This window comes from Sinohyriopsis cumingii, chromosome 1 (assembly GCF_028554795.1).
Source record: "Sinohyriopsis cumingii isolate HCF-2022 chromosome 1, ASM2855479v2, whole genome shotgun sequence".
Taxonomy (NCBI): domain Eukaryota; kingdom Metazoa; phylum Mollusca; class Bivalvia; order Unionida; family Unionidae; genus Sinohyriopsis; species Sinohyriopsis cumingii.
The window spans coordinates 19,798,992-19,824,122 of record NC_142961.1 but is presented as its reverse complement, the minus strand read 5'-3'; the positions used below and the strand labels follow the sequence as shown (position 1 = coordinate 19,824,122).

The 25,131-nt window shown below is 34.4% G+C and overlaps 1 protein-coding gene across 1 annotated transcript; it reads right to left on the bottom strand.

Moving 5' to 3' along the window:
• Nucleotides 1-1,454: 1,454 nt before the first annotated feature.
• Nucleotides 1,455-24,703, bottom strand: LOC149806517 (vacuolar protein sorting-associated protein 28 homolog). The gene is made up of 9 exons (XM_089954120.1): nt 24,503-24,703; nt 21,518-21,546; nt 18,917-18,954; nt 18,465-18,554; nt 17,712-17,814; nt 13,318-13,419; nt 12,430-12,483; nt 7,371-7,462; nt 1,455-4,456 (listed from the first exon to the last, which is right to left on the bottom strand). Exons 1-9 carry the CDS (start codon nt 24,534-24,536, stop codon nt 4,336-4,338), a joined length of 663 nt encoding a protein of 220 aa, XP_089810246.1. The 5' UTR covers nt 24,537-24,703; the 3' UTR covers nt 1,455-4,335.
• Between the last annotated feature and the right edge of the window lie 428 nt (nt 24,704-25,131).

Sequence of the window (25,131 nt, the reverse complement as noted above, 5' to 3'; positions counted from 1 at the left end):
TCTTTGAATACTGATGCCAATGATGACCAGTTGATTGTATCTTTGAATACTTATGCCAATGATGACTCACTGATTGCATCTTTGAATACTGATGCCTATGATGACCCACTGATTGTATCTTTGAATACTTATGCCAATGATGACCAGTTGATTGTATCTTTGAATACTTATGCCAATGATGACCCAATGATTGTATCTTTCAATAATTATGCCAATGATGACCACTTGATTGAATCTTTGAATACTTATGCCAATGACTCACTGATTGAATCTTTGAATACTGATGCCTATGACGACCCACTGATTGTATCTTTGATCAATGATGCCAATGATGACCAGTTGATTGTATCTTTGAACACTGATGCCAATGATGACCAGTTGATTGTATCCTTGAATACTGATGCCAATGATGACCAGTTGATTGTATCCTTGAATACTGATGCCAATGATGACCAGTTGATTGTATCTTTGAATACTTATGCCAATGATGACCAGATGATTGTATCTTTGAATACTGATGCCTACGATAACTCACTGATTGTATCTTGAATACTTATGCCAATGATGACTCACTGATTGTATCTTTGAATAGTTATGGCAATGATGACCCACTGATTGCATCTTTGAATACTGATGCCAATGATGATTCACTGATTGTATCTTTGAATACTGATGCCAATGATGACCCACTGATTGTATCTTTGAATACTGATGCCAATGATGACCAGTTGATTGCATCTTTGAATACTTATGCCAATGATGACCCACTATTTGTATCTTTGAATACTTATGCCAATGATTACTCACTGATTGTATCTTTGAATACTGATGCCTATGATGCCCCACTGATTGTATCTTTCAATACTGATGCCCCACTGATTGTATCTTTCAATACTGATGCCAATGTTGACCAGTTGATTGTATCTTTGAATATTTATGCCAATGATGACCCACTGATTGTATCTTTGAATACTGATACCAATGATGACCACTTGATTGTATCTTTGAATACTTATGCCAATGATGACCCACTGATTGTATCTTTGAATACTGATGCCAATGATGATCCAATGATTGTATCTTTGAATAATTATGCCTATGATGACCCACTGATTGGATCTTTGAATACTTATGCCAATGATGGCTCACTGATTGTATCTTTGAATACTTATGCCTATGATGACATATTTGAGGGGTTTAGGTCATTTAAATTGAGTGTGATCCTACAGCTAGTCGCATGTAGACAGCTAGTTCAGGAACTAGTAACAGCTTCTTGCAAGTCTAAAATTTCAAGGAAAAGTTCAGGAACTAGTAACAGCTTCTTGCAAGTCTAAAATTTCAAGGAAAAACAAATTTTATACAAATACTTTGTGTGCTCATATCATTGTAAATCTGATTTATTAACAGCAGGAATTAATTTTAACTCTCTGGATTTTAACCAAACTGACAACAAGAACTTTTAAAATAATTTATTGGCGCAATGACAATGTATAACAATTCTGCTTATGATTATCATCAGAATCTCTAAAATACCTACCAATAATTATCACACACACTATTAGGTATCTCTGAAATACCTTCAAGCCCTTATCACACACACTATTAGGTATCTCTGAAATACCTACAAGCCCTTATCACACAATTAGGTGTTTTTGAAATACCTACAAGCCGCTATCACACACACTATTAGGTGTCTCTGAAATACCTTCAAGCCCTTATCACACAATTAGGTGTCTCTTAAATACCTACAAGCCGCTATCACACACACTATTAGGTGTCTCTGAAATACTTACAAGCTCTTATGACACACACTATTAGGTGTCTCTGAAATACCTACAAGCCCATATCACACATTATTAGTTATCTCTGAAATACTTTCAAGCCCTTATCACACACTATTATGTGTCTCTGAAACACCTACAAGTCCTCATCACACACACTATTAGGTGTCTCTGAAATTTCTACAAGCCCTTATAACACACACTATTAAGTATCTCTGAAATACCTACAAGCCCTTATCACACACACACACACACACTATTAGGTATCTCTGAAATACAAGCCCTTATCACACTATATTATATTTTTTTTTCATGAAAACTGTATTAAAAGGGTAGAGAAATTAACAAATCCAACAAATTTCAAAATTTGTTCTAACGTTTTGAAACATCTAAGCTGTCACAGAACAATGATTTAAAAAAAATACTGGTATCAATATCAATCTGAAAGTTGAACTTAAACATATTCCTGAAGTTATCTATGTCTAATAGGTAGACCTAATACACCTAAACATATTTCTGAGGTTATCTATGTCTAACAGGTTTGTTGATACACTTAAACATATTTCTGATGTCATCTATGTCTAACAGGTTTGTTGATAAATTTTATCAGACTAACTTCATTTTAAGTTGTTCCTAAAAATCAAGGACTACCATTATATATGCATTTTTGTAATTACATAAAAATTCCATTCTTACACATGTTTGAAGTTAAAAGGCATAAATTAGTTTTGAAAATTCTGGAGACTGAACAAATATAAAGAATTTCCCGGGTACAAAATGTCCCCACAAATGTCTTCCATACATTTTATGAACTGTATATAAATGTAAAATATTCTGTGAATTTCTGATGACAAATTAGTGTTTCAATACGACCATCTTCAATCTTTATAAAAAAATAAAAAGATTTTCATAAAAAACTTGCTCTATCACATTTTACAGATGGCTGCTTACTACATAAAAGTTACTGATTAAAAAGAAATGGTAATTTGTATATGTTTCTACCATATCCACACAATCAAACACAAACCATGGTTTTCAAGTAATGTGACAATGTCAATGTAATTGGCATTTTTTGTAAATGTGAATTTTGATCCCTACAAAGGAGAGGGAGCCAAGGATATTACCCCCAACCCCACCCCATGCTCACAGTTAAGAACTGACAAGGTAATTATGATTTGCAAATTTCTACCCAGCATTTTAAGACATGTGGTGATGTACACATGGACCAATAGATGAATACCATCGAGTACAGGCTAACAGTATATCACCATATCAAGAACTTTCACATGTAGGAATGGCATTACTAGACTATACAAAAATACTGCAACACATCATAAACTTAAATAATGATACAATTTCTCAAACAATTAATGCCTCCTGCCTTTAAGCACAGTGCATCTTATTTGCCTTTCTGTCCAGGCAGGCATTGTTTTTCCATCTGTACATCCATCTATGCATCACACTTTCATTTCTGTCCTGTAACTTGTATGTTATTAGAGATATTGGGATAAAGCCTTGTACTAGAAGATGAGTCTTGTACCTATATTCATGGTCAAAGTCATAGACTAACATTTTAAGACTGTTCTATGACTCTAAAGAAATTTGAAATTGAATGATGAAAGCTGATACACTTTAAGTATTTAAACCTGATAATGTCATGTGCCAGTTATGGTCAGATATTCAAAGTCAAGGTCACTGAACATTATCAAGATCCAAATCAAGACTAACATCCTAAATGTGTGACCTTACCATGTAGACATCTGTGACCTTACCATGTAGACATAGGACAAAAATGCACTGAAATTGCTTGTTTAATTTGATTCACTCAATTCACTACATTTTTGTGCATATTATATTTGAATCCTTAAATGAGTTACTTAAGAGAGCAGTGATATCACATGCCATATTTACCCAACGATATCACATGCCATATTTATCCAATGATACCACATGTCATATTTATCCAATGATATCACATGTCATATTTATCCAATGATATCACATGCCATATTTATCCAATGATATCACATGTCATATTTATCCAATGATATCACATGCCATATTTATCCAATGATATAACATGCCATATTTATCCAATGATGTCACATGCCATATTTATCCAATGATAAGTCCACCTCCTATTGTGTATAAATGTTGACAAGTATTAACTAAGAACATTTTTCACAGAACGTCCTCTCATCCATCATGTCAAATTGAGCTGGTACTTTGGTTTTTATCATGGGACAAATACTGTTCAGCTGGCTATCCAAATACTCTGTCTACATTTGATATCAACTTGACTGTATGGCTGGATATCCCAATACTCTGTCTAAATTTGATATTAACAATACAAAAGGCTGGAGATCAAAATACTGTTTACATCTGATATCAACAATGTCTCGTGAAAGTTATTTATATTTATATAACTGCTCCAGGAAACCCAACAACTTGCAGTTATGGACAACTATCCTTACTTTTGTATATTTTATTTCATGCATTTACATTTTTTAGAAAGAAATGTGATTTGATTCATGAGTATAGTGAGGATTAAGAATTAGTGATCATGAAGCACTCTGTTAAAGGCATTGTATGATGATTCCAGATCAAACAGCAACTGTCGCACTTGGCTGTCATCAAGTTCCTGTGATGCCAACATTCCACTCAATGTATTAAGCCTACAATGATAGAATGTAAATACAACAATGGCATTAAAAAAGGTTTCCACAGCTGCTGTCTTCAAACAGAAGACATCAAATACTCTGCATATTTTAAAAATCAAAAAAGTAATTAGAAGGGTTCATATTTACAAGCAAAAAGATGTCTCCCCACCCCAACCATGAAATTTATATTTTACTGTGACACTGGTACTTATCAAGAGAAATCGGGCAAGGTGAATAAAATGGAATTTCAGGGTCAAGATAGCTTTCAATTTTAGGAGGAAGTGACTTCTTATGGGCACATTAGGGAGAAGTGAGAACAGAATAGGGTAAAGCAGCATAAAAGAAAGATCCAATGTGTGTGTGTGTGTGTATGTGTGTGTGTTGTTGGCCTTAGGCAATACTTTATTTTTGAGTAGAAAATTATGTGCTGTATCTTAAAAACACATATTGTAAGTGTATGAATCATATTCATATGCAGTGTATTTGTACTTGAAAAAGTCTATGTTTGAATGGATAGATATTATGCAATGTATTTTGACCATAAAAAGAGTACTGCAGAAACTATACACTGTACTACAATTATGAATATGAGTACTGGATTACAGTATTGCAATTACAAATATGTAAAAATACTTAACCAATGGTCACTTAAATAACCAATTTAATTTGGTTTCTAAAACTTCAGTAGAAAATGGCAGTAGAAAACATATTGCAAGCAAGTTCGAAAACAACCCCTATAACATGCACATGACAGTACATATACATAGGTATTCACATCATGGTGTTCATCCATTCAAACCATAGTGGTCACTGATGAGCATCCTCAACTTTACAACTACATTTTTGGTCGGGGCCCCAAGTGGTCGAGTGGTCTAAAGCACTCTCTGTTACAGATCACTGCCATCTCACCTCTGTCTGCGTGGGTTCGAGTCTCGGATTCGGCTAATGTGGTTATGTGAGAAAGCTTGCCAGTAGCTTCTTGTGGGTCGGTGGTTCTTTCCGGGTTCTTCCTCCACCATTAATACTGGCTGCCATGTATAGCCTATCGTGTGCTGAAAAATGGCGTTAAACCCTACAACAACAACAACAACATTTTTGGTCATAACATGCTATTGTAATGCATATGACACAATGCCATGGTCATAATATGCCATTCTAATACATGACCTAATGCCATGGCCATAACATGCCATTCTAATACATGACATAATGCCATGGCCATAACACGCCACTCCAATGCATGACATAATGCCATGGCCATAACATGCCACTCCATGGCCATAACATGCCATTCTAATACATGACATAATAACATGGCCATAACATGCCATTCTAACGCAACTGATCCGGTGGCCTAGTGTTTAGAGCATCCGCATTGGATGCATGAGGTCGTGGCTTCAATCCCCAACCAAGTCACAACAATGACTTACAAAAATGGTACTAACAGCTGCCTTGCTTGGAGCTTAGCATTAAAATGTTAGTGTTAGGACTGGTCGGCCTGGTGTCAGGATAATGTGACTGGGTGGGACATCATGCTACATGTATGCGGTATGATGCCCCAGTGATAATCATCACTATAAACTGTCACACTGCAGACATCGTAGCGATATGACTGAAAAATTGTTAAAGCTACGTTAAAAAGCCAAATCACACACACACACCATTCTAATGCATGACATAATGCCATGGTCATACCATGCCATTGTAATGCATATGACAGATTCCTTGAGCATAACATGCCGTTCTAATGCATGACATAACATCATGGTCATAAAATGCCATTGCAATGCATATGACATAATGCCATTCTAATGCATGACATAATGCCATGATTATAACATGCCATTCTAATGCATGACATAATGACATGGTTATAACATACCATTCTAATGCACATGACATAATGCCATGGTCATAACATGCTATTCTAATGCATATAACATAATGACATGGTCATACCATGCCATTCTAATGCATATGACATAAAGCCATGGTCATAACACATCATCACTGCTGCTGTAAAATAATGAAATTAAACAGTTGTTTAAAGTTTTACATTTGCTGCATGCAATTTTGAATGCCAACGCCAGTTAAACTGGGGCCCTGTTACTGTAACCATTGTCTGAGGCACAAATTGGTTTCTCTTTTTTTGTAAAGTTTCCATATCTCAAGACTATTAATCCATTATGAAATAGCCTGACAGAGATTAAGACACAAAAACTGCAAACACCTGTCATTTTCAGTTCTTTAACTAATGCTCTTTTTCTTTTTAATGCTAAAATGACTTGATGCAAAATCCATCTGGTATTAACTTTTCAGATATTTGCCTTCCCATAAGAAATATGACCAATTTAATAAACATGCAATGAAAATGATGGCCATCACAGTTTCTCAATTTAAGGCAAAAACCAATGCTACTCACTAAAGTCGTCTTCTTTAAATATAAATTTAAAATAACTTAAGTTTTGAATACAAATGGGACATTTTTGTTGTTAATATGTTATTCTGCAATGTAGCCTGCTACATTCAAATATGACATGACCACAATGTTCAATTTTAATATTATTAAGTACGTGTCTTTGTGAGAGATGACTTTTAAAAAATACTTGCCAGATTTCAAACTGAACTGTAAAATATGATTTTGTTTAACCAATGTCATATGTAAAAATTAAAAACTACAAAGAAATCTTGGTTAGATTTATTTTAGTCCTATTGTTATTCTAAGTGAATTGTCTAGCACATTCCATTTGATAAAATCACATTCTAGTAATGTAATTGGCTTGGGAGTTCACAACATATGGAAATACTATTTGTATCTTTGCAAAACACATTACAATTCTAAAGGAAACATGCCTTTAACCTGAGCTCTGTCAATGGGACTTCAAACATGATGTGGAAAGATTGAGAAAGCAAAAGACAGGTTCCTTACCATTGTTTGACCTTCTCCTTTCCTTCAAAATCTGGGGGCAGTAAACTCAGCCTACTCATTGTCTCATTGAGTTCTTTTAGATCAGGCTGAATCTGAAAGGTTTAATGAATAGAAATTCTTACTCAGTGCATCAATATATCTTAAGATAAAGAAATGAATATTTGGGCTGGAAAATAAAACAACCTCTCCCTACCTATACACGAAGTTAAAATCTGTCTGACAAGTGAAATGTTTTTGTCACTTGCCCCTCCTTTTACAAAGAATTTGAACGAAATGTCCACATTTTTGTCTGGGATAATGAAACTTTCAGGGGTCCTTCTGACAGGCATCTTAATTCCGATGATCTAGATGTTTGGCATGCATCTGATAGAGGGTTTTGAGATGATCTAGATGTCTGGCATGCATCTGATAGAGGGTTTTGAGATGATCTAGATGTCTGGCATGCATCTCATAGAGGGTTTTGAGATGATCTAGATGTCTGGCATGCATCTGATAGAGGGTTTGGAGATGATCTAGATGTCTGGCATGCATCTGATAGAGGGTTTGGAGATGATCTAGATGTCTGGCATGCATCTGATAGAGGGTTTTGGGATGATCTAGATGTCTGGCATGCATCTGATAGAGGGTTTTGGGATGATCTAGATGTCTGGCATGCATCTGATAGAGGGTTTTGAGATGATCTAGATGCCTGGCATGCATCTGATAGAGGGTTTTGAGATGATCTAGATGTTTGGCATGCATCTGATAGAGGGTTTTGAGATGATCTAGATGTCTGGCATGCATCTGATAGAGGGTTTTGAGATGATCTAGATGTCTGGCATCATCTGATAGAGGGTTTTGAGATGATCTAGATGTATGGCATGCATCTCATAGAGGGTTTTGAGATGATCTAGATGTCTGGCATGCATCTGATAGAGGGTTTTGAGCTAGAAGTTCAGTTTTGTCCTCAAAATATTAAGTCAAGGCAAGATCACTTTTTATTCAACTATTGCTTTCATGTACTAAAAATAATGAAAGACAATACAGTACTAACTGGATAAGGATAGAAACAGTTTAAATTGTATAAAACTAGTTGTAATTAGTATCCCTTGGTATTCTTTTGTTTTTTTAAACCTAAAATTACTTTGATTGGGGGCTGGTTCTCTATGCAAAAGTTCCATTTTCTATTTTTAGTTATACCTGGCGTGTTCGAGTATTTTCGGGATATGAATATTATGAATTTTTTAGTTCGCTGCAAATAAAGCGTCTTTTAACGAAAGCTCAGCATATTCTAAATCTGTCAAACGGTCATTTCAGACTAATTCTGACCTACTTTCAAAGTTATTTTAACTGGGAAATGGAAACGTTTACTTTGAAAATTGTTTTTGCTAAAATTAGCTTTCTTCGACAAAATGACATTCTGTATAAGGTTGAAAAAAGCGCATTTTGTACTGAAAGTTCTACTCCAGATATTTTGACCTTATGGAAAATGGTGGATATAACTACAAGTCAGGACAAATATTTCATTAGAAAATTCAAGCACTTTTCAGTAATAAAGAGGATATTTCCTTGAATCAAGTGATTGATGAATATATTTCATCAGTGGGTGAAAAACTTAGTATTTTCATGGGTGGCAAAGTCACAAGTGAAAATACTGACATTTTTCACCCATGATATAAAAAGCATCCATTATTCACCCAGAACATGCAAATTTTATTTTATGCTCAAGTGCACTGGCCAGCTAAAGTGTACATCAAATTGAGGTAGCAGATTTCTTATCTGCAATAATGCCAGCTGTTTCTTGTATATGTTCTACTGTCTTTGTGTATAAATACACAGAAAATAACTGTAGTACTGGTATCATAAATCTCTATTAATTCATGGCAAAAAAACCCACATTATTAACAAAATTGAGGCAAGATAAATGAAGTACTGTACATGACAAGATTCGAGATTGGTACTTCAGCAGAACAAATTGTCATGCTTATCACTAAAACAAACAACTGACAACAATTCATCATGCTTATCACTAAACCAAACAATCGACAACAATTCATCATGCTTACCATTAAACCAAACAATTGACAACAATTCATCATGCTTACCATTAAACCAAACAATCGACAACAATTCATCATGCTTACCATTAAACCAAACAATCAATAACAATTTATCATGCTTACCATTAAACCAAACAATCGACAAAAATTCATCATGCTTGCCATTAAACCAAACAATCGACAACAATTCATCATGCTTACCATTAAACCAAACAATCAACAACAATTTATCATGCTTACCACTAAACCAAACAATCAACAACAATTCATCATGCTTACCATTAAACCAAACAATCAACAACAATTTATCATGCTTACCACTAAACCAAGCAATTGACAACAATTCATCATGCTTACCATTAAACCAAACAACTGACAACAATTCATCATGCTTACCACTAAACCAAACAATTGATAACAATTCATCATGCTTACCACTAAACCAAACAATTGACAACAATTCATCATGCTTACCATTAAACCAAACAACTGACAACAATTTATCATGCTTACCACTAAACCAAACAATTGACAACAATTTATCATGCTTACCATTAAACCAAACAATTGACAACAATTCTTCATGCTCACCATTAAACCAAAAATTGACAACAATTCATCATGCTTACCATTAAACCAAACAATTGACAACAATTTATCATGCTTACCATTAAACCAAACAATTGAAAACAATTTATCATGCTTACCACTAAACCAAGCAATTGACAACAATTCATCATGCTTACCACTAAACCAAACAATTGATAACAATTCATCATGCTTACCACTAAACCAAACAATTGACAACAATTCATCATGCTTACCATTAAACCAAACAACTGACAACAATTCATCATGCTTACCACTAAACCAAACAATTGACAACAATTTATCATGCTTACCATTAAACCAAACAATTGATAACAATTCTTCATGCTTACCATTAAACCAAAAATTGACAACAATTCATCATGCTTACCATTAAACCAAACAATTGACAACAATTTATCATGCTTACCATTAAACTAAACAATTAACAAAAATTTATCATGCTTACCACTAAACCAAACAATTGACAACAATTCATCATGCTTACCATTAAACCAAGCAATTGACATTTCATCATGCTTACCACTAAACTAAACAATTGACAACATATCATGCTTACCACTAAGCCAAACAATTGACAACAATTCATCATGCTTACCACTATCATCATGCTTACCACTAAACCAAGCAATTGACAACAATTCATCATGCTTACCATTAAACCAAACAATTGACAACAATTCATCATGCTTACCATTAAACCAAACAACTGACAACATATCATCATGTTTACCATTAAACCAAACAATTGACAACAATTTGTCATGCTTACCATTAAACCAAAAATTGACAACATATCATGTTTACCATTAAACCAAACAATTGACAACATCATGTTTACCATTAAACCAAACAATTGACAACATATCATCATGTTTACCATTAAACCAAGCAATTGACAACATAACATCATGTTTACCATTAAACCAAGCAATTTACAACATGGCAGATACATTTTTAAAGTCATAATCTATTCAATATCTACTGACTGTAATGAAAAAATAATTTTGAAAATTCACTCCAGTAAATTTTCAAAATTATTCTTCTTGGAAAATTCACCTATTTACGAACTAGCAAATTTAGTATGTAAAAAAAGTTTTTTGAAGCACAATAATCAACTGCATATAAACTTTGACAAGAACTCAACTATTTTGTGTCAAACTAGGCTTAGGTAAAGACACTAACTCGAGAGGAATGGGGGGGGGGAGGAGTCATCTCATCCAGATCAATTTGGGAGTTAGCAGTTTTACTTGCTAGAGTTTCCAACTCCTTTTTCGATTTCTTTTATCTTAAAGCCATGAAAATATGCTAAATTAGTTTTTTAAATTATAATTTTTTATGAAACAAGGGTTCTCTATATATACTATTAAACTATTTTACTCTCTGGTTAAGAACTATATACATTTTCTTTCACAATTCAGTGCTGGTGGTATTTTGCTGTGCTATGAGAATGAGTCTTAATCATCAAGGTGTTATTACAGAGAATCATTATCTGGAATATCTACACTGATTCAGCAATATTAAATAAATATTTCTCATATTAGAAATAATGACAATATACAAAATACCTTGCAGTCTTTAATTTATGCTGCACAAACAAAATTCCATGATATTACAAATGGTATGGTATTTGACTTCATAAGATAAAGGAGTCACTGTGATTGAAGGGTGGAAAAGTTGATTAGGAAGAGATTTTTAAACTGATGACAATAGGTGTCAAAAATTGCACAAATTTCATATTAATACAAAAATCTGACTCTCATACACCACTTCTTTTACACATATTTTGCTAATGAATTTTCTTTAATTTGGCTAATTATTTTAAGAATGCTTTTTAGGTGCATGACTCTGAACACAATAAATGATCAGGGAGCCAGTCTAAGTCTGGAATAATTAATACTCTACAGAGATTGATGGTAATATCAGCAAGGACATTTATTCTTCCAAAACTTATATCAGTGATTTCACATATATTCTTACTATAAAGTTACATAATTTTGATTTTTAGGCCAAAACTATCCTGTGCAAGAATGTCAATTATGGTAGCTGAAATGACAGTACTTGATAAATGTAAGAATGACACAAACAGAGCCATATAATGAAATGCACTCTGAATTAGTCTTGGCCACAAAGACACATTCAGAAAGAAGGCATGATCTGATTGATGATCAGTCTTTAAAGCATAACATTTTCATTGGTCAAATAGTCTGCACTAACTTCAATCAAGAAAAACATTTGTTTTATACAAGGCACAAACTAATTTTATTTTCTAAGTTCCTATTATTAGTATCTACCAAAAAATGAATTAATGGCCAGTCTTATAGTATGTAACCTCTATGCTAAAATAGCCATTAACATAAATCAAAGAGCAGGTTGCAGAGATAAAACAAGTAGTCCTAGACATGATATACCTCATCCATAGCTCTGATTTCCAGTCTCAATTTGTCCATTACAGTGATGAACAGCTGAAATAAATTTTAATCCCTCATTAGTAAAAAAACATTGCATAAAGGCAAACAATGAGCAAATATGAAAACCAACAATTTACGGTTGCCAGCATAATATATGTATTAATAACTCATATGACAAGTAATTTTGTACATCATGAACAGTTCCAAGTTAAATGTGTTTCATGGTAATAGTGTAAAAATAAACCAGTTTTAAAGTGTGGTTTACCTTCAGCCAGGAGGAAAGTGCAACAATACAGCATTGCCTTAATAAATTAAAAAACTATTACATTATACAATATAGACTGATTGAGACTGGCCATTTAAGTAAGGGAATGCTTCAACCTGTGGTGCCCTGCCCTCCTCTATGGCTGCCCTGTGTAAAATTGTAAAACATGTCATATAGTAAAATTGTACAAGTGCAATTCTGGCATAAACCTGATATCATTATCTTCCATTTTTTTTTATTTGCAGTGTAAATATCATCAAACCATCTCATCAGCCAGGCTAATCTGGGCCAGAATCCAACACAAAACCTTGGGTCTGTGATTCCAACATGTTATGTAATAATGACCCACTGTGGCTTCAGAAAGTCTTTGTATGAAAAAAAAACAGGACAAATGTAAAACTAAGTTCCTAATTTGTAGACTAGTATCAGTGCAGATGTTATTGCAAAGCTCTTGATATGTAAGCACTTGCTTTCAGGACCACCAGTGTCTGGTACAAAACTTTTAACTTTCAATACTGGATCTTCTTTATCCTTTGTGCTGGTTCTCTAATACATGTGTCCCTGGACCTAAATTTGAAAATCCTACAGATCTCTCGTGATGGTAAAGATATACAAGTACTCACCGACACAATGTCAGCTATACATTTGCTGGTGTTTCCCTTGTCATCCTTGATGGTGATAGGTTTTTCCTCCTTTATCCTCTCCAGTGCTGCTGGACAATCCAACTGACAAAAACAAATTGTAAATCTTGGACATGGAATGCACAGAGGTAACATACTTAATTTGCACCTGTTGGTCCAAGGTTCAATGCCAAGTCCTGGCATGTGCACAAGTCTATGGATTTTCTAACAGTTCTGTTTCCCTCCACATTCTAGACCAACATCTAATACTACATATGAAATATGCTACTGCCAGCATTTTTCTGGAATAATTTTGTTCATAACGTAAAATTTGAATCATAAACAAAACATACTTTTATCAAGTCCACTAAAAGGTCTATTTGTAAAGTAATACTATGTACAGCCTTGGCTTAGTACCAGTAGTTGTTAGACCACTCGGCCACTCAAGGCCCCCTTAGTACCAGTAAACTGCATTTTAATAGTATTAGTTTGTTCATGGACAATTGGCTGTCATTTTGCTGTGTCAGCCTCCAAATTTGAACAATGAAGTTAAAAGTAAAAAGCAATTCATAGAATTTATCTATAAAGTGTAAATGAAAAATAATAGCAGACTATTAATGTACAATTTCAAAGGATTATCAAAACTGCTGCATTCTATTTAAACAATCTGGAACAAGTTTACAAAATATCACATTGCCAACAGAATTATGAGCCAAACAATAAAGGTATGCTTTGTTTATTACTTTCTAATAACTAAAAGTATCAAGCTGGCAATGGTATATTTGTCATCAACAAAAGTAGCGGGGAGAAATTAATACAAAAAAGATCAATTCAGAGCAATATCCATTTCACAGACAACAGAGTTTTTCTGAAGTTCAGAGCTGGAATTTTATTGCCATCAATGTCTGAGACAAAGCAAATTATGCAGTACAGGAAATGAAACTAACTTTGTTGAGGTTTAATTTTCATATTCACTTCTGTCTCCTGTTTCCTGTCTAATTACCTCATTTATATAACATCAATCCTGCTTTACTAACTGCATCATTAAATTCACTTTTTTATGTTATAGGTGTTGTCTAATGTTGTAAAGCACCTAGTGCTTCTAAAGATCAGGCACTATACAAAGTCCTCATTATTATTATTATTATGTCCAGTTGATGGCAACAATGATTGGATTGGCAAGAATTTCTATAGCATCTTGTCAACAATCTACACTTGGTACAAAATTGTAACATTGCCTATGAAGGAGATTACAATTCCTATGTGTTACTTGTCTGGACAAACATAAATGATGATTGGACCAGTTCATGTAACTAGCCTGGACAACTATAAAGGATGATTGGACCAGTTCATGTAACTTGTCTTGACAACTACATATGATGATTGGACCAGTTCATTTAACCAGTGTATCCCCCAGGGGTGTAAAATTGAGGGTAAAAAAAACCCCTTGGTGTCAGAACTGGGGGTCAAATGAAAAATGTGGGGGTCAAAAATGTACTGACAAATTTTCATATGACTTTTACTTTTTCAGCTTGAAATAGGATATTGCTACTTGCACAACATACTCTCTCACTCTCTCTCTAAACATGCTAATAAATCAACATGCACAATTAACAAACAAATGCATTGTCCATTCAAAGAATAATTTTGTTAGTTCATTTTTGTTTTAAAGTTGTACTTTAACAGTCTCCTTATAATCAATATGAAGCAATATTATAGCCCAACAAAGTACATACAAGCCAATACAAAAAGCCAAATATTTTTAACAAAAGGGCAGTCAAATTACTGCCTTTCATAAAATGTGTACTATCATCGGTTTCATTGTACTTCGTCCTAGAACATATTTATCCAAATATCAAGGAGGATAATGATTCATCTTCTTTCTAATAAGTTACATTTGAACTTTAAGATCTATCTTTTATTGCAGCAAAGTTAAAAACCAACAAAATCTGCAATGACCCGCTGACTTTGTAATCCAAATAATGCATTTGTCTCTGCAAGTTTACCGATTTCTTTGTTGTGAAAGAATGTCTTGGGTTATAATGTGTACTCCAGATATCTTGTGGTGAACGAGGGCAGATTATTTAAAATTCTAAAACCCTGTCACGAAAGGATTATTCACTTTTGCAGTCTTCGCAATCACACGATCATAAGTCACACCGGCAATCCTAATATATGAATACCGTATTCCAGTCAAGGGTATTATTTTCTCCATTTTTCATTAAAGTTAGATCCACAGTTACTCTTTTGTGTTCTGCTTCTTTCACTTTCTTCGCTAATGATTTTTAGTGCACGTCGTTTTAATCTGGAGATCACTTTCTAGTGCAACAAGCATTGAGATTAAACATATAGATGACAGCTTGCTGAGCTCAATGGAAATCGCGTGAGAGTTTGCGAGATTAGGGGAAGCTACTCTGTCATAACATTGCCTATGCTAGTCTGGTTCATTGTTTAAAATGCTCCATGCGTTGCACTCTGCTATACAAATAGAGGAGCGCAAGGCAAGGAACAAACAAAGCGGGGAACCAGTCAATGCCTATGCTCAAAGCATATACGATGCCATCCATCGTCCAATGCATTGGGTGTTAAATAAATCCTGATCACATTATGAAAATCCTTTGTGTCAAAAAAACTCACGGCAACAAAATGTGTGCATCAATTTTCTCAAGTGTGCGTCCCTGATGCACAAATGTGCGTAAAGGGAAACACTGATTTAACTAGTCTGGACAACACAAAAATGATGATTGGACCAGTTCATGTTACTTGTCTGGACAACACAAAAATAATGATTGGACCAGTTCATGGAACTAGTCTGGACAACACAAAAATGATGATTGGACCAGTTCATGTAACTAGTCTGGACAACACAAAAATAATGATTGAACCAGTTCATGTAACTAGCCAGGACAACTATAAATAATGACTGGACCAGTTCATTTAACTAGTCTGGACAACTATAAATAATGATTGGACCAGTTCACGTTACTAGTCTGGACAACTATAAAAAATGATTGGACCAGTTCATTTAACTAGCCAGGAAAACTATAAATAATGATTGGACCAGTTCATGTAACTAGTCTGGACAACTATAAATCATGATTGGACCAGTTCATGTAACTAGCCTGGACAACTATAAATAATGATTGGACCAGTTCATGTAACTAGCCAGGAAACTTAATGATTGGACCAGTTCATTTAACTAGTCTGGACAACTATAAATAATGATTGGACCAGTTCATGTAACTAGCCTGGACAACTACAAATGATTGGACTAGTTCATGTACCTAGTCAGGACAACTATAAATAATGACTGGACCAGTTCATGTAACTAGTCTGGACAACTATAAATAATGATTGGACCAGTTCATGTAAGTAGTCTGGACAACTACAAATGATTGGACCAGTTCATGTACCTAGCCAGGACAACTATAAATAATGACTGGACCAGTTCATGTAACTAGTCTGGACAACTATAAATAATGATTGGATCAGTTCATGTAACTAGTCTGGACAACTACAAATGATTGGACCAGTTCATGTAACTAGTCTGGAGAACTACAAATGATTGGACCAGTTCATGTAACTAGCCTGGACAATTACAAATGATGATTGGACCAGCTCAATTAACTAGTCTGGACAACAACATATGATGATTGGACCAGTTCAATTAATTAGTCTGGACAACACAAAAATGATGATTGGACCAGTTTATGTAACTAGCCAGGACAACTATAAATAATGATTGGACCAGTTTATGTAACTAGCCTGGATGACTAGATATGATTGGACCAGCTCATTTAACTAGTCTGGACAACAACATATCATGATTGGACCAGTTCATTTAACTAGTCTGGACAACTACAAATGATTGGACCAGTTCATGTAACTAGCCTGGACAACTACAAATGATTGGACCAGTTCATGTAACTAGTCTTGACAACTACATATGATGATTGGATCAGTTCATGTAAATAGCCTGGACAACAACATATCATGATTGGACCAGTTCATGTAACTAGTCTGGACAACTACAAATGATTGGACCAGTTCATGTAACTTGCCTGGACAACTACAAATGATTGGACCATAAAACTGACATGAAAGGCAATGGATAACATACAACTGACATGAAAGGCAGTGAATATGTACTTTGTAACCAATTTTAGCAAGAGCATAAAGTATCATACTGAATTTAGTAATACAAACTGAACTTGGTAACACAAAATGGACACTATACCACAATCATGGAGGGGACTGGAACCCCTACAGTCCCAAACACACATTGTAGACTGCGTTCCATCTATCTCCATGCAAAGCTGGTAGGTCAATATTTTAACTATTGCCTAGTGTACAGCGAAATGAAGACTAGTTTAATCTGTGAATGGAGAGAAACTTACCCTGTATTTTTTCATGAACAGTTCAACCGTGGGAAAATCTTTCTGCACTTGTTTAAAGGCTGCTTTGTATTGCACCAATAGCTTTGAGCAGGCAGCTGTATATCTAACAAGATAAAGATATACAGTAACATTAGACGTCAAAATTCCATACAATTTATCTTTCACCTACCACATTAACTGAGATCCAAGGTGGTCAATTGGTGAAGCAGACTAGCTCATTGCAAAGTTTACAGTGAAATGATGGTTATTCAGACCTAGAAAATATTTCTTTCCAATTAAATTAGTCATTCATCTTTGATCAGTCAGTAACTGTACATGTCCAGCTCTATTACTTAGGGCTGTTCCAGTAAAACATACCTGGGACCCAGGTAAGGCACTTTTAATGCAGGGGTACTCAACCAAAATGCAATTTAGAATTTTCTTATCATTTTAATATGAACTCTGTGAAATTAAAGTACCCAAGCACATATTTTTAAAAGACTGACTTCCCTAGGTATCATGTATATCTAAATGGAGCAACCCTTATTGTAATTGTGCACTACTTTACCAAAGTCAACCTAAAACTACAAGCTAAACATTTTCAGTGTTTTAAAATGTTACAATTCAATGCAGTGATGACTTCATATTTAATGAGACAATAACAAAATGAAAATGTTCTAAGTTTTGAATTATATCTTTGCAATAATCCTACAACTATTTTTAGCTACTGTTTTGCCCATGGATAATCACATGGGCAAAACCACTGCTACTCACTCTTTGGGATGAACTGCATCTTTGATATAGGCTTTTTCTAGGCACTGTAGAGTGTTGATAACAGCATAGAGGTCTGCCATGTTGTCATAACTGTGGACACAAAATACAAATTACATTTTATACAATACCACAAAGTTGCTATTTTTCAATGTGTATAATTTTTTCATGGATTTCATTGTTACAGCAAATCAAACAGGTAAAGAATCAATGAACAATTCTCACAATCAATGCCTGTTCCCCAACCTAAAAATATAAGTGCTAGATAAAATGTATAAGATAAATGAATATACTATGCAAGCAATTATACATTACCATTTTTGGAACATAAGATATTTCACTTTTTAAAATGATATGGGAAAAACACATTTTGAATTAGTTAAAAACATAAATTATACAAGATAATTGTGAAAATGAATGCACCAGAACATGTATATGTTCAAAAGAAAACTTACTTTTCTCTTTCTCTGCCAGTTTTGTACAACTTCACCTCCTAAAAACAAGCAGAACATTTAATAACGTTGATGAATTTATAATGATATGAACATAATATAGGCAATCATGCAATGAGTGAAAAGATACCCACTCTTCAAATCAAGCACATGTGCAGGGATGATTCCAGGATTTTTTTTGGAACCACCTTGCAGCCTCTGCTTCCATCAGATTCACCAAATTTTTTATTTTGAAATATCTTTTACGCATGTTATTAAGTTAGAACCATAGTTTTACCCTTTTTTAAACCAAAATCATCTTAATAATATAAAAGCTTGACATTGCATGTAAGTGTAATTAAGCAAGCAAGTCAGGGACCAAGCTGGACCCTAAGTTCTGGATGAAATTACCTCTCCAGCTAAAATAGATGAAGTTGCAAAAATAAGGAGAAGTGGGGGCAGAAAATTCAAACCAGTCTCTTTAGACTGGTGTTGGTTTCATGTCTAATTATTAACATAATGATGAAATTTTATTAAAATTCTTTACAAATATTCAAACCAGTCTCTTTAGACTAATGTTGTTTCATGTCTAATTATTAACACAATGATGAAATATTAAAATTCTTTACAAATATTCAAACCAGTCTCTTTAGACTAATGTTATTTCATGTCTAATTATTAACATAATGATGAGATATTATTAAAATTCTTTACAAATATTCAAACCAGTCTCTTTAGACTAATGTTGTTTCATGTCTAATTATTAACATAATGATGAGATCTTATTAAAATTCTTTACAAATATTCAAACCAGTCTCTTTAGACTAATGTTGTTTCATATCTAATCATTAACATAATGATGAAATATTATTAAAAATTCTTTACAAATATTCAAACCAGTTCTTATTTTGCTTCACCATGTTCATTAGAGAACATGAAATGACCTAAAAACTATGTTACAATATAAAAGCAAATTTTTCGGTACATTATGTTTCTTAGAAAACACTTACCCATTCACATTATGTTAAAAATATTAGCCTGCTAACTTGCAAATACAGCCCTACTAAAAGACAACAACTGTCTTTTCCTGTCTATCTCATACAGACCGAGGGCAATTTTTCTTGCCCATTACCTCCCCTTGCTACTGCTAGGTGTCGCTAGTTTTTAACTAAGCAATATACAAATGAGGATGCTCAGGTGGTATGGTAGGGAGGGTTTTTAGGTAATGTGATTCAATAAGTATTCTTCGAGAAACATAAGTGAAAAAATTTGCTTTCTCCTTCAAATATGTTCCCCATACCACAAAATGGTAGGAGAACAGGTAATAGGAGGCAATGTTGAGCATCCAACCTCAACCTCTGGTATGTTTCTTGGGAATGATTTGCTGGATTCCCCATGCAAATGATAATCCATTCTAGCAATACCTATGCAACACAGTATAGGGTCAGGTTAAGAAGACAAATACTGAAATCTTCTAACCTACAAATTTTCATTGGCAAATCCATGTTAACGGGGTCTGGTGGCCATCTGCAGCTGCCTCAGGACCTACCAAATTGAAGATATGCCTCTTTGAAGCTAAATCTCTGAGATGAAAACAAGAAGGCTGACTATGCATGCCAACCAACAGCTTCTATTACACGGATACAAAATATTCAAATGCACGGGTCGCAGAGATCACTCTAATCTCATAAGTGGTAATCTTCATTAGGCAACTCTGATCTTGTGAGGCCTCAGAGTACATCGAGCATCTCAGCCATGATGTAAGGCTTTGAGGGGTGGAATCCTGTTTCCCGGCTTTCACAGGAAGAGGTAATTGCATGTGGCATATCTTGTCTCTGTGCATTTAAAGCTGTGCTTTGCAAACAGGATCCTGCATGGCCTCTGTTCTTGATCTGTCTATGGAAAACAGTGAGCAAATGATGACTCTTTGATTGCCACAGTTCAGTTGAGTTCAGATCGACAGAAGGGGCATGCAGCTCACTTATCCTGCATGCGAGAAATAGTAATAAGATTGTGGCAACCATAACAGACATCAGATTGGCACCATTTTTATATAGGACTAATTAAACATCATAATTCTTGTAGAAGTCCATACTGCACTTATATTAGGACCATTCTGTTTCAGGACCAAACAGACATCATAAGAACCTGTGTCAATATGACTTTCCATTCACAAAGAGTAGTAATAACAAGACCTGTAAGATGACTGTTGTAGTGGCCATGTTTGACATCACATCAGCATGATTTTCATTCATAACAGACAAGACATCATACAAACTCTTTTAGTGAAAACCCCATATTGTTATGACAATTCATTCAGGGGAAATAGTAATAACAAGACATGGCCACTATGGCTCCCCACCCATCCAACCCAGCTTACTCTAAATTTTGATACAAGTTAAAATTTATTCCTAATCTATCCTCTATCCTCTCGTATGCATGTGTGTGTATGCATGCTGTGTGTGTGTGTTTATGTGCTGTGTGTGTGTATGCATGCTGTGTGTGTGTATGTTTGCATGTTGTATGTGTGTGTGTATGTGTGCTCTGTGTGTGTGTGCGTGTGTTCAATGTACTGCTTAAGAGAAATTATCCAGCATCTATATGTTTCACTTTAAAATTATTTACCTCATACAGTTCTGGCCTGTTCATTGGACCTGAAAACATTTTAAAGCAAAGAAAAATATGAACACTATATTCAAAACACAAAAGCAATTAGAATTTCACAAATATCATTTTGATGATAAAACATGACAATACAAGAAGTTTATCATTACCACATAACACATTAACCCCTGGAGGTTTTTGTCGTTTTTGCCTGAAATTTGAGTAGGAAACACATTTTGAAAGCTATTTCTGAATACATCCTAATACATCAACTTCCAGGTGATTTTCCAATAACCTAATGCCTAGTTGTGTTAGAAACATAGTTTTTCATTGGCTATTTGGCTTATGCATGAGCAGAAGGGTAAAGGTTGTTGGAGTTCTTTTTTGGGGGTGGGGCTTAACAGAGCCAATATTTCAGTATCGAGACCACTCTTTAGTCAGAATTCCCATCTTATAATACTGTTTGCAAAGGTTCATCTGTCTGTTTGCAGTTCATATTGGTCTGCCTTAGACCTGAGACCAAAAAGTCTAAAATCCGGACACAAAATCAGATTCCAACCATGGGCAAATTTTGGGTGGAAGAAAATCAGGTCCAAAAAATGATGTTTTTCTCTATGTATTTTGTAGTGCAACTAAAACTTTCAGAAGTTTTGGTATGATTGTAGAGCTAAATCTGTCTACCTTTCTATAATACCAAACACTTTAGTGTATCATACATGACTATGATGCTACAGAGCTCGGCAGTAGGCTACTACCTCTTGCCACGTAAACTCGTCGCCAGGGGTTAACGTGTTAACAAGGATTTTTGAATTTTTTTACAAATCATCAAGGAATGGCTAAATTTGTATAAAAAATTATGTGCAATATCGATGCACAAGTGATTAAATACGCAAGGAATATTCAAATTTGGTGATGTCATCAAAATGCACCTATTAACACATTAACCCCTGAAGGTTTTTGTTGTTTTTGCCTGAAATTCGAGTAGGAAACACATTTTGAAATATATTTCTGAATACATCCTAATACATCAACTTCCAGGTGATTTTCCAATAACCTAAAACCTAGTTGTGTTAGAAACATAGCTTTTCATTGGCTATTTGGCTCACGCATGAGCAGAAGGGTAAAAGTTGGAGTTCTTTTTTGGGGGGCGGTGGGCTTAACGGACACATTATTTTTGTATCGAGACCACTCTTTATTCCAAATGCCCATCTTATCCTACTTTTTGCAAAGGTTCATCTGTCTGTTTGCAGTTCATACCGGTCTGCCTTAGATCTGAGACCCAAAAGTCTAAAATCCAGACACAAATCAGATTCCAACCATGGGTGAATTTTGAGTGGAAAAAAATCAGGTCCAAAAAATGAGGTTTTTCACTCTGTATTTTGTTGTGCAACTAGAACTTCCAGGTTATTTGGTATCATTGACATTGTAGAGCTACATCTGTCTACCTTTCTATAATACCAAACACTTTAGTGTATCATATATGACCTTGATGCTACAGAGCTCGGCAGTAGGCTACTACCCCCTGCCACATAAACTTGTCGCCAGGGGTTAATGTGTTAAATAATAAAATATCTAGTATTTGAATTAATGGTGAGTGGTTTGTGTGAACATAAATTAATTATCAAGTTGCATCCAATTTTGATATTTAAAGACAAATTAAACTTCATTTTGAATTAATGCCACTGTTACCCAAATCTTAATAGTTTTGCTCAATACAAAGTTAATGGAACATAGCCCAACCTTGTTAACATGAAACTGGAAACACATCATTATGTTTTTATAGCCTATTATTGAATAACCCTTACAAAATATGTTGCTTCAAAGATTCAAATAAATTACATGAAAAATCACTGTCAATTATTGAGTAGTGAAATAATTGTCTCTTTATCTTAACTGCTAAGGTTGTGCATAGAACATCAAAATAATGGAACCCACCAAAACATGCTGCAATTATAACATATATACTGTTACTGTATCATTGGTTGTGTATGTATAATTCATATCTTTGTTAATTTAACTAGTTATATAACACAGTAGATGTATTAAGAATGAACAGAGACATATGAAGTACATTACTAGGGACTGGTTAATAAAGACTCACTGACAGTCACTGACATTTTCAAATTTTGAGGAAAATGGGTGACAAACTAATGAACAAAGACAATAACAAATTCAAAAGATTCATTTTGAAGGCAGGACATCAACAGATGGACAACCTGAACTTGTGGGATAAAAACATATGTTCATGTACTTTAATAATATAGCTTTTAAAAACAACAGCATTTCAGTCAATACTTGATCTTCATAGCTTAAGCATTGTATACATTGTAATACATGCGTTTAATAATAAAAAAAACCTTACCTTACCTTAAATTAAAGTTGTAGTAATTATTCAACCAAGTATTAAAACTGTTGTCAAAAAGTACAAATTCTTTTTCTGAATCCATTGCTCATGTGATATATTTTAATAATGTAATTTGAAAATTTTAAAAGTGGGCTATAATTTCCAGCTTCTTAATAATTTCTTCATGTATGATTTATTAGTGCATCATATTTTTATCAGTAACAAAAGTACAAGATACTCTATTATGTTACTATGATTAAATAAAAGTTATGAATTGTACAAACACTACCAATAACATCCTGTGGTGTACATACAATATGACTGAAGTGCATTTATATATGCTTTCAATCTGTTTCGGGAATTTCGACACAGATACAATAATAATCCTGTAAATAAGGAAACCTTCGGATGGGGGTCAACAATAAAAATCCCATAAATCAGTAGGGTTCAAATGGTAGGTTACACAAGGAGTTCCGTCCCAGACAGACTATGCTACCATTCAGTGTCGACCGTTTCTTTAAAGCATTTACACCAAATTAACAGAATATTCCCATTAAATTCTGGTGAATATATACGTATTGTAATGAGAGAGAGAGAGAGAGAGAGAGAGAGAGAGAGAGAGAGAGAGAAAGAGAGAGAGAGAGAGATTAATGTGGCAAGACCTTGATTAGATCCAGGCTGAACTTGAGCGAACATTTTCCAGAACTAGTATTCTTACTTTCTTACACTTTAACAAGACTTCTATTACATCTAATTATACATGAATCTAAATCACGCTAATATGAATAATGTCAACTGTGTTAGAATATGTTGATAGCTATCAATAGTGATGTCTCACTCGTAACTTCCGGGATCATATATAGTCCAATCCTAAGACCTACATTTGGTAGTGAGTAAAAAGGCAGTTCCGGAGCAGCAGAGAGACTGGGCCCACCAACTATTTCGTCCAACAGGACCATCTATCGAAAACTTTTCTGATAGAAGTTCTTATTTCACAAAATAAACCCTTCTATCCAGAAACTACGATGACTAAATCCTCTTTTCTGGCTAGAAGGGTTATTTCGACAGCGATAACTCACTATAAAAATGTTTCTTGACCGGGGTGACGTCGACGACGACGTTGGTGGCCCAGTCTCTCTGCTACTAGCGATGTAAAATATTTTAGGATTTTTAGTTAAAAAAATGTATCTAACCCAACTCGGTATCGTGTCCGAGGATCATGTAAATTTATCGTCACAAACCCGTGTGGTTTTCGTTGAGCATGACTGAAGAAATTTCTGAATTTATTGAG

Excerpts from the sequence above, each read along its gene's own strand:
- LOC149806517 (XM_089954120.1), bottom strand. The coding sequence starts at position 24,536 with ATGTTCGCTCAAGTTCAGCCTGGATCTAATCAAG. Across the intron at positions 21,547-24,502 it reads TCAGCCTGGATCTAATCAAG|GTCCAATGAACAGGCCAGAA; the intron begins GTCTTGCCACAT and ends AAATGTTTTCAG. Across the intron at positions 18,955-21,517 it reads ACAGGCCAGAACTGTATGAG|GAGGTGAAGTTGTACAAAAC; the intron begins GTAAATAATTTT and ends GCTTGTTTTTAG.